This window comes from Coregonus clupeaformis, unplaced genomic scaffold (assembly GCF_020615455.1).
Source record: "Coregonus clupeaformis isolate EN_2021a unplaced genomic scaffold, ASM2061545v1 scaf0164, whole genome shotgun sequence".
Lineage (NCBI taxonomy): Eukaryota > Metazoa > Chordata > Actinopteri > Salmoniformes > Salmonidae > Coregonus > Coregonus clupeaformis.
In genome coordinates, this window is record NW_025533619.1 from 527,066 (window position 1) to 537,500 (window position 10,435).

The following is a 10,435-nucleotide window of genomic DNA, read 5'->3' on the forward strand; positions in this document are numbered from 1 at the left end:
TTAAACCCCTGGTCATGTAACATGAGTAACAAAAACACAGGGCCCTAACTATCAAGACTACTACGATAAGACCTAGCCCATTTTCCAGTCTCGCATCATCTCTGTGTGAGCCAGTGCTTACTCGTGTCAGAGAGCTTTAAAAACAGACAACATACTACTTCCTGTTACGCCTGCGACAAAGATCCACCGTCAATCAGAGACGGGCAAACTCATCCACAAGGTATTTACAGGAATTAATCACATGTCGAGTGTCTCCGTTTTTAAATACTTGACACAAACCGCTCGCACTAGTCAGCACTGGTTTGCCCAGACAGCGCGGTAGTGGCTACTGACGCTTTCACGGTGCCTCTAGACTCACCTTCTTGGCCGAGAGGGCCAGTTTTTTGGCGGGTGGGGGAGACGTGGTGCTGGTGGGTGAAGACGTGATGTTGATGAGGGCGTGGGGTTTTAGCTTGACCGTCTTCTGCTCCTCTGTGCCCACGGGCTCAAAACTCTTGGCGGGGGAGGCCATGCCGTTCCTAGGGGGGGTGGACGTCCCACCGACCGGTGCACTTTTGGTACCCATGGAATCCTGGATGACACAATAGCAAGCATTTGGTTCTGATTAATAACGTGACCAGAAACCAATGACATACAGCCAAACTGACCATCTTATATCAGTATCGTACAGTGAGGGAAAAAAGTATTTGATCCCCTGCTGATTTTGTATGTTTGCCCACTGACAAAGACATGATCAGTCTATAATTTTAATTAGTGAGAGACAGAATAACAACAAAAAAATCCAGAAAAACGCATGTCAAAAATGTTATAAATCTATTTGCATTTTAATGAGAGAAATAAGTATTTGACCCCCTCTCAATCACAAAGATTTCTGGCTCCCAGGTGTCTTTTATACAGGTAACGAGCTGAGATCTCAGCTTGTTACCTGTATAAAAGACACCTGTCCACAGAAGCAATCAATCAATCAGATTCCAATCTCTCCACCATGGCCAAGAGCAAAGAGCTCTCCAAGGATGTCAGGGACAAGATTGTAGACCTACACAAGGCTGGAATGGGCTACAAGATCATCGCCAAGCAGCTTGGTGAGAAGGTGACAACAGTTGGTGCGATTATTCGCAAATGGAAGAAACACAAAATAACTGTCAATCTCCCTCGGCTGGGCTCCATGCAAGATCTCACCTCGTGGAGTTGCAATGATCATGAGAACGGTGAGGAATCAGCCCAGAACTACACGGGAGGATCTTGTCAATGATCTCAAGGCAGCTGGGACCATAGTCACCAAGAAAACAATTGGTAACACACTACGCCGTGAAGGACTGAAATCCTGCAGCGCCCGCAAGGTCCCCCTGCTCAAGAAAGCACATATACAGGGCCGTCTGAAGTTCGCCAATGAACATCAATGATTCAGAGGAGAACTGGGTGAAAGTGTTGTGGTCAGATGAGACCAAAATCGAGCTCTTTGGCATCAACTCAACTCGCCGTGTTTGGAGGAGGAGGAATGCTGCCTATGACCCCAAGAACACCATCCCCACCGTCAAACATGGAGGTGGAAACATTATGCTTTGGGGGTGTTTTTCTGCTAAGGGGACAGGACAACTTCACCGCATCAAAGGGACGATGGACGGGGCCATGTACCGTCAAATCTTGGGTGAGAACCTCCTTCCCTCAACCAGGGCATTGAAAATGGGTCGTGGATGGGTATTCCAGCATGACAATGACCCAAAACACACGGCCAAGGCAACAAAGGAGTGGCTCAAGAAGAAGCACATTAAGGTCCTGGAGTGGCCTAGCCAGTCTCCAGACCTTAATCCCATAGAAAATCTGTGGAGGGAGCTGAAGGTTCGAGTTGCCAAACGTCAGCCTCGAAACCTTAATGACTTGGAGAAGATCTGCAAAGAGGTGTGGAACAAAATCCTTCCTGAGATGTGTGCAAACCTGGTGGCCAACTACAAGAAACATCTGACCTCGTATTGCCAACAAGGGTTTTGCCACCAAGTACTAAGTCATGTTTTGCAGAGGGGTCAAATACTTATTTCCCTCATTAAAATGGAAATCAATTTATAACATTTTTGACATGCATTTTTCTGGATTGTTGTTGTTGTTATTCGGTCTCTCACTGTTCAAATAAACATACCATTAAACTTATAGACTGATCATGTCTTCGTCAGTGGGCAAACATACAAAATCAGCAGGGGATCAAATACTTTTTTCCCCTCACTGTAAATCCAGTTTAACATGAACTAACATGACTGGGCTATGAAGTAATGGAAACTATTACGTTCTGAGGGAGGGAAGCATATGTACAGTGCATTCGGAAAGTATTCAGACCCCTTGACCTTTCCCACATTTTTTTTACGTTACAGCCGTTTTCTAAAATGGATTAAATTGTTTTCCCCTCTAATCTACACACAATACCCCATAATGACAAAGCAAAAACTGGATTTTAGAAATTTTAGCAAATGCATTAAAAATAAACTGAAATATTTACTCAGTACTTTGTTGAAGCACCTTTGGCAGCGATTACAGGCTCGAGTCTTCTTTGGTATGACGCTACAAGCTTGGCACACCTGTATTTGGGGAGTTTCTCCCATTCTTCTCAGCAGATCCTCTCAAGCGCTGTCAGGTTGGATGGGGAGCGTCGCTGCACAGCTATTTTCAGGTCTCTCCAGAGATGGTAGATCGGGTTCAAGTCCGGGCTCTGGCTGGGCCACTCAAGGACATTTAGAGACTTGTCCCAAAGCCACTCCTGCATTGTCTTGGCTGTGTGCTTAGGGTCGTTGCCCTGTTGGAAGGTGAACCTTTGACCCAGTCTGAGGTCCTGAGCGCTTTGGAGCTGGTTTTCATCAAGGATCTCTCTGTACTTAGCTCCATTCATCTTTCCCTCAATCCTGACTAGTCTCCCAGTCCCTGCCGCTGAAAAACATCCCCACAGCATGATGCCACCACCACCATACTTCACCATAGGGATGGTGCCAAGTTTCCTCCAGACGTGACGCTTGGCATTCAGGCCAAAGAGTTCAATCTTGGTTTCATCAGACCAGATAATCTTGTTTCTCATGGTCAGAGTCCTTTATGTGCCTTTTGGCAAACTCCAAGCGGGCTGTCATATGCCTTTTACTGATGAGTGGCTTCCGTCTTGCCACTCTACTATAAAGGCATGATTGGTGGAGTGCTGCAGAGATGGTTGTCCTTCTGGAAGGTTCTCCCATCTCCGCAGAAGAACTCTGGAGCTCTGTCAGAGTGACCATCGGGTTCTTGGTCACCTCCCTGACCAAGGCCCTTCTCCACCGATTGCTCAGTTTGGCCAGGCGGAAGAGTCTTGGTGGTTCCAAACTTCTTCCATTTAAGAATGATGGAGGCCACTGTGTTCTTGGGGACCTTCAATGCTGCAGACATTTTTTGGTACCCTTCCTCAGATCTGTGCCTCGACAATCCTGTCTAGGAGCTCTACGGACAATTCCTTCGACCTCATGGCTTTTGTTCCGACTTGCTCTGTCAACTGTGGGACCTTATATAGACAGGTGTGACCCTTCCAAATCATGTTCAATCAATTGAATTTACCACAGGTGGACTCCAATCAAGTTGTAGAAACATCTCAAGGATGATCAATTGAAACAGGATGCACCTGAGCTCAATTTCGAGTCTCATAGCAAAGGGTCTGAATACTTATGTAAGTAAGGTATGTTTTTTTACAAATACATTTGCAAAAATTTATAAAATCTGTTTTCGCTTTGTCATTATGGGTTATTGTGTGTAGATTGATGAGGAAAACATTTAATTTAATCCATTTTAGAATAAGGCTGTAACGTAACAAAATGTGGAAAAAGTCAAGGGGTCTGAATACTTTCCGAATGCACTGTAAATGAGACAACGTGCATGTTTGAGATATGCAAATTCTCATCCTGTACGTGACAGCAATTATATAAGGGCACATTTTGTGCAGTTATAGTAGACTGACTGCCCGTCCAATAAAAGGCATAATATATTGTAACTAGTGCTGTACCTTTGAGTCGGAGGTGTCTGCCGAGGAGGAGTCCGACAGGGACTTGAGTGAGGTAGATGCGGCCAGGCCCCTGCCCCCTTGGTTCCCGTGCCTCCTGTCTCCTCCGTCCGACCTGCTGCCCACGCCGTTGGAGGAGGGGGCAGGGGTGCTGCTGCGCGCCTGGGGCTGCTGAGGGGGACAGGGCTTCTTCAGCTTCTTGAAGGGCTCCTCGATCAGCGTGGGTCCGCCTGCTAGCCTGGGGGGGGCGTGGGCAGCGGACGACGTCCCGTTGGACATCCTGTTGGGCTGCTGGGAGCCATTCCTAGACACGGGTATGCCCAGGCCGCCATCCACAGACTGGATCTTACGCAGCTGGAAAGGGTCCAGTTTCTGCAGCGAAAGAAGAGACATGGTTCAGTGACCAAGCCTTGGGACAAGAGTCAACAACACTCCATACAATACATCCAGGAGGAGATACAAAGTCCCCAGGTTCAGAACAAAGAGGCAGGGCCAGCTTCATCTCATCAGCCATCAGGCTACTGAACAATGGTATCGTGTAAGGCCAGCTTCATCTCATCAGGCTACTGAACAGTGGTATAATGTATATTACATTGTATAAAGGCCAGTATAGTTCATGTCAGTGTCCTATTTGAAGCGTTCTGTATTGTATTGATGTCCATGCAAATGGACAATAAAAGTATCACATCGTATCGAAGGCAGCAAGTCTATTCATACCGTATTGCTTTCAAACGTTCTGATGATGGACCGTTCTGCCAGCCTGTCCCATACCTTGGTGACCTGCGGAGAGGAGAGGGGCCTGTTGAGGTTGGTTTTCCTGAACTGTTCTGACGTCGCTACGTTCTTCCCCATTCCCTGCTTGGTGATCTGGCCGTCCACGTTCTTCTTGGTCTCTGGGATCCTAACGGACAAAGAGCAGGTACGGTCAATAAGTAGAACAAAACAATCAGCAAATCGTCAATAGTAACCAACAGACCTGGGTTAGATACTTTCAAATACTTGAGCTATGCTTGATTTAGCTTGCCGTGTATAATGGAACCAATTGAATAGTTATAACAGTTGGTAGAGCATGGTGCTTGCAACGCCAGGGTGTGGGTTAGATCTTTTTTTAGCACGGAAATGTACACACTCGCTACTACTGTAAGTCGCTCTGGATAAGAGTGTCTGCTAAATGATTAAAATGTAATGTAAAATGTAACAGAGTAAACTCAATGCTAAATACTTCCAGGGCTCACTTGAAAAAAGGTCTCTCAATGTGACTTCCCTGGTAAAAAATAAAAAGGTATTTGAACGTGTCAGACATCTGTATTCCACCCAGGTCTGGTAACTATATTGTTAACGTCTTACCTCAGGTAGAATAGGACATAGGCTTGCTGATTGAGGACTACTTTGATGTTACTGGAATGGACCATCGAGTCATTCATCTGGTACCATTGCCCGTTGCTGGCCTGTGAAGACAACGGAAATATAAAATGGGCCTTTCTAAATGAAGTGAAGGGACATCCCACAGTAGAGACTAAACACAGATTAACAGGATGGTTCACTTTTTAAAAAGTCTTAGCTCATTTCCACTAGCATTGCTCCAAAGAGGCAAACCAGGAAATTCTGAACGTTGCTAAATAACCAGCTAACAAACTTAAACTGTTCTGATAAAACTGTGATAATGAAAATCAAAACTAAACTTCAAAAAGTAAATGATCCTTTTAAGACTTCCAAGCAAAATCGATCTCAAAAGTAGTGTCTTCGGCCTACCATCAGCCTCCTTACCTTGACATAGCAGTAGTAGTGGCCAGCGTGACAGCTGTACCCAGAATGCACCAGGACAGCATAGAGGCCGTACATGACCGGGTCCCCCGTGCTCTGAGACATGTAGGGGCGGATGTTCAGGAACTCTGGGTAGCCAACGTCCTAACAAAGACACAGGCGAGATAAGCATCAGGCGCATGTTCAGTAGGGAGCAAATGTTAAAAAAAAGGGGGAGGAACTGCCTGAATTTGTCCAATAAAAACACAGATTTTAATGTTCCATTGCAAAGCGTTTTACAATTGTGTGCCCTACGGACTACGACCCAGTTAGGGTGAGAACTGTTGCACTGAAACAGCATTTTTAAACAGAGTAATGACTAATGTTGTGAGCGGTTTACCTTGGTGATTTTTCCTCCACTGAAGTTGGCAAACCTCTTGAGAGACAGGGTCAGAACATTGGACGTTCGATGGACTGTGAATCGCTTTGTTGCCGGAACTTTCTTCTTACACCTGATAAAGTGTAAGCGTGTTGTTTATAAACGGCTATAACACTAATGTGGGCCTTGTGTCCGTCTACTGCTACAGTGTGTTAGAAGTTAGAACGTCACTACACAGAACTTACTTGCCACACATGTAGGCGTTCTCTCCACTCAACACGTCGGGCTTGACAAAGAGCTCCAGGGCTCGGACGATGTTTGCTGCTTGCTGAAAAGGAACAGAGAAGACCACTCAGCACAGGCATGAAACCAAAGGGACAGACGGAAGACCACTCAACACAGGCATGAAACCAAAAGGGACAGACGGAAGACCACTCAACACAGGCATGAAACCAAATAGAGTCATCAGTTGAATTCATTTGGGACAGCAAACACAACACACATCCATTAACTCTTTATTCTGGCCAAGGGATAAATCAATAGGACCACTGATCTGACAAGAATTTATAAGTACCATTCTTCCTGGGTTTCTGCCTAGGGAGTTTTTCCTAGCCACAGTGCTTCTACATCTGCATTGCTTGCTCTTTTGGGTTTTAGGCTGGGTTTTCTGAATAAGCACTTTGTGACAACTGCTGATGTCAAAAGCGCTTTATAAAATAAATGTGATCGATTGATTAGATCTGCAATTCTGAATTATTCAAGGACAGGAGGAAGATACTTTTAAAGTAAGCAAGTAACTTACTCGAATCTCCACAGCAATGTCCAAGTAAGGGTCGTACGTGTCCGACACACTTTTGCAAATGGAACACTTAACTGAAAGAGAGAAAATATATAATTAATCCACTAAGGCAATTTGCCAATATGCCTTAAAAAGTAGTTATCAATGTAGCAGGGTTGGGGTCAATTCCATTTGAATTCCAGTCAGCTCAGAAAGTACAAATTCCAGTTCCAAATTGTCTTCAATTAAAAGCATTGAAGAGAATTGGAAATTCAGTGTAGTTCCTGAATTGAAATGGAATTGACCACAACTGTGCAATATAGTAGATTGAAAGATGTACCTCGCGACCTGAGGTAACCTCCAAAGATCTGGTGGACCAATGTGGTGGCCTGTGTCGTCCGGTCTAACCTACGACCCAGAGAGAGAAATACATTCAAAAACACAAAAGAACCATCCAAAAATGACAGAATGACTAAGTAAATAAAGATTTACTTCAATCACATTCAATTCAATCCACATTTCAGTGAGGTATAATTAGTGTCCTTCACGTGATGACTTGACAAACTTACTTGGGGTAGCCGTTCAGACAGGCTTTCTGCATGGCATCGATGGTGTAGCGTAAAAATTCATGGGCGTCTTCCTGGCTTCCGAACCGAAAGTGCCTGGCAATTTCTGCAAGAGCAAACAAGAAACACCCCGTTAAACAAATACCAAAAGCCTCAACTCCATCCCTTATGGCTTCATCAGAAACTATCTACAACACACAATACCAGCACCACCAATCCAATCTTCCTGATGTGTTTGTCTCCGATGTTGGTTTGATGTGGTTTGTAACTAATGGGCTGTGCCTGTGAAAATACATTATTGTCGTCAGTGGGGGAAATTACCTATCCATTATCAACAGGCCTACCGCATGAGACCACTTGGAGGCATTAAGCCATTCAGATGAGTCTCCTCTTAAAGGGAGGGAGAAACAGAGACCTAAACACACTATAACCTGCTACAGCCTCCTCTTAAAGGAAAGGTTCACCCATTATTAATAATATATTGTTTTCGTGCATCTCTGAGCGATGTTCTATCGATTCCCTGGGTCATTTCATGTTTTAACGTGTATCGGAGTTATTGGCAAATTCCGGCCAGTATGGCGTAGCACTGTGATAAAGTCGCTCTAACTACACTGGAAGTTAATAGGAATACGACTTTTAGATTGTGAAAACGTCTATCATACATGTCAAATTTCAATACTGGCCGATGTCATAACTCGGAAGAATGTCTTCTCTTGAATGAGCCATTGATCATATTTTTGCCATATTCCTACCTGGATAAGAGATCCTGGTTCGAATCCAGGCTCTGTCGCAGCCGGCCGCGACCGGGAGACTCATGGGCGGCGCACAATTGGCCCAGCGTCGTCCAGGGTAGGGGAGGGAATGGCCGGCAGGGATGTAGCTCAGTTGATAGAGCATGGCGTTTGCAACGCCAGGGTTGTGGGTTCGATTCCCATGGGGGGCCAGTATAAAAAAATAAATATGTATTCACTAACTGTAAGTCACTCTGGATAAGAGCGTCTGCTAAATGACTAAAATGTAAAATGTAAATGATAAACTTGTAGGTCTAGCACATTTGTCCTATTGGTCTGCCTCTTTAGCCCAGGGTGCATGCATTGTGCCGTTGCCAGAGCTATTATAAAGGGAAAGGGGATACCTAGTCAGTTGTACAACTGAATGCATTCAACTGAAATGTGTCTTCCGCATTTAATCCAACCCCTCTGAATCAGAGAAGTGTGTGGGGGGCTGCCTTAAAATCGACAGACATCCTTTAGAAAAGAGATAGGAATCTAATGAATGTGTAACGCCCCACCCAGCAGACTGTCGACCAATCATGTTCACGTTGTCATGCTGCGTCATGCAGTTGCTAAGCTAATCGTCACGCAATCCCTTCTCAAAGTCAGTGTATATGTTGAGAAACGTGCCTATTTTCATTGAAAGTGCATAATGTCACTGTTACAACACCATACGATATTACAGATAGCAAGTTAATTATCTCAGAAAATATTTGTAATGTTGTACTTATTGCTGATGAAATCCTTGCTAATGTTGGTTTTTTTAACTAGCGCCCAATAGACTCCCATTCACTCCTTAAAGGAGAGTGCTCCTTGTCCCAGAATCGCCCCGAATGCACCGTGTGGCCCATTGACATAGCATGGGTAACATTTCCCATCTTCTCAAAAATATATCTGCTGTTGCGAATGTCAGACTCCACTCTGAGGCACATCGATCTGCAGGTTGAACGTGGTGAGATTGTAGACTCCTAAATTGATAGTGCAGTTGAGGCGATTTTACAGCTAACTAGCTACTTTACATATTGTCTTTGGCATCATTGTGTGTAGCTACGTTTGCTAGCTAGCTAGCCAGCCCATAGAGCGCATTGCATTGTGGATGTTGTAGTCGACTTGAGCTGCAACAGATTTTCACAACGATTTTCCATGTTGCTACCAACATTGTTATAATGCCAGAATGAAACATTTGTTCACAAAACATAGATCCCACAGTGTTATTTAACACTGTAAATTAAAGGAATGAGTGGTTTTGGGTGGAGAAACAGTCTACAGTCTCCTCTTAACAGATAGAGGGGAAAGGAGACAGCACAAACTAGAGAGAAAGTTAGCTAGGGCTGCACAGTATATTGAATAACTAAGGGTTATCACAATTATAAGACATGTGCAAAGGTGAGGGAGAGAGAGGGGCGAGAGAGAGCGAGGGAGAGAGAGAGAGGCGAGGGAGGGAGAGAGAGAAGGCGAGGGAGAGGCGAGGGAGAGAGAGGGGCGAGGGAGAGGCGAGGGAGAGAGAGGCGGGGAGAGAGAGGGCGAGGAGGGAGAGAGGGGGGGAGGAGAGAGGCGAGGGGGAGGGGGAGGGAGAGAGGGGCGAGGGAGAGAGAGGCGAAGGAGGGAGAGAGGCGAGGAGGGAGGGAGGGGCGAGGGAGGGAGAGAGAGGCGAGGGGGAGAGGGGGCGAGGGAGAGAGAGGAATGAGGGAGGGAGAGGGGCGAGGAGGGCGGGAGAGAGGGGCGAGGGAGAGAGAGGGGCGAGGGAGGGAGAGAGAGGGGCGAGGGAGGAAGGAGAGAGGCGAGGAGGAAGGAGAGAGGCGAGGAGGAAGGAGGGGCGAGGGAGGGAGAGAGAGGCGAGGGAGGTAGAGAGAGGCGAGGGAGGTAGAGAGAGGCGGGAGAGAGAGGCGAGGGAGGGAGAGAGGAGAGGCGAGGGAGAGAGGGCGAGGGAGAGAGAGAGGCGCGAGGGAGAGAGAGAGGGCGAGGAGAGAGAGAGAGGCGAGGAGAGAGAGGGGCGAGGGAGGGAGAGAGGCGCTAGAGAGAGAGGGGCGCGAAGAAGAGAGAGAGAGGGGCGCGAAGGAGAGAGAGAGTGGCGCGAAGGAGAGAGTGGCGAGGGAGGGAGAGAGGGGCGAGGCGCGAAGGAGAGAGAGAGGGGCGCGAAGGAGAGAGAGAGGGCGAGGGAGAGAGGGGCGAGGGAGGGCGAGGGGAGGGAGAGAG

General features: G+C 46.5%; 1 protein-coding gene across 3 annotated transcripts in view; it reads right to left on the bottom strand.

The window, feature by feature from the left end:
- The window catches only part of LOC121568704 (ubiquitin carboxyl-terminal hydrolase 36), a 41,380-nt gene that overhangs the window by 12,763 nt on the left and 18,182 nt on the right, over positions 1-10,435 (bottom strand). For 2 of the 3 annotated variants that reach the window (XM_041879103.2, XM_041879102.2), the window contains exons 5-14: positions 7,470-7,572; positions 7,241-7,308; positions 6,925-6,995; positions 6,368-6,450; positions 6,144-6,255; positions 5,768-5,908; positions 5,348-5,448; positions 4,718-4,901; positions 4,004-4,372; positions 359-571 (exon numbers count right to left, since the gene is read on the bottom strand). In XM_041879103.2, the coding sequence (XP_041735037.2) occupies positions 359-571; positions 4,004-4,372; positions 4,718-4,901; positions 5,348-5,448; positions 5,768-5,908; positions 6,144-6,255; positions 6,368-6,450; positions 6,925-6,995; positions 7,241-7,308; positions 7,470-7,572 (1,445 nt within the window). The remainder of the gene's footprint in view (positions 1-358; positions 572-4,003; positions 4,373-4,717; positions 4,902-5,347; positions 5,449-5,767; positions 5,909-6,143; positions 6,256-6,367; positions 6,451-6,924; positions 6,996-7,240; positions 7,309-7,469; positions 7,573-10,435) is intronic. The other variant, XM_041879104.2, reaches the window with a different exon arrangement.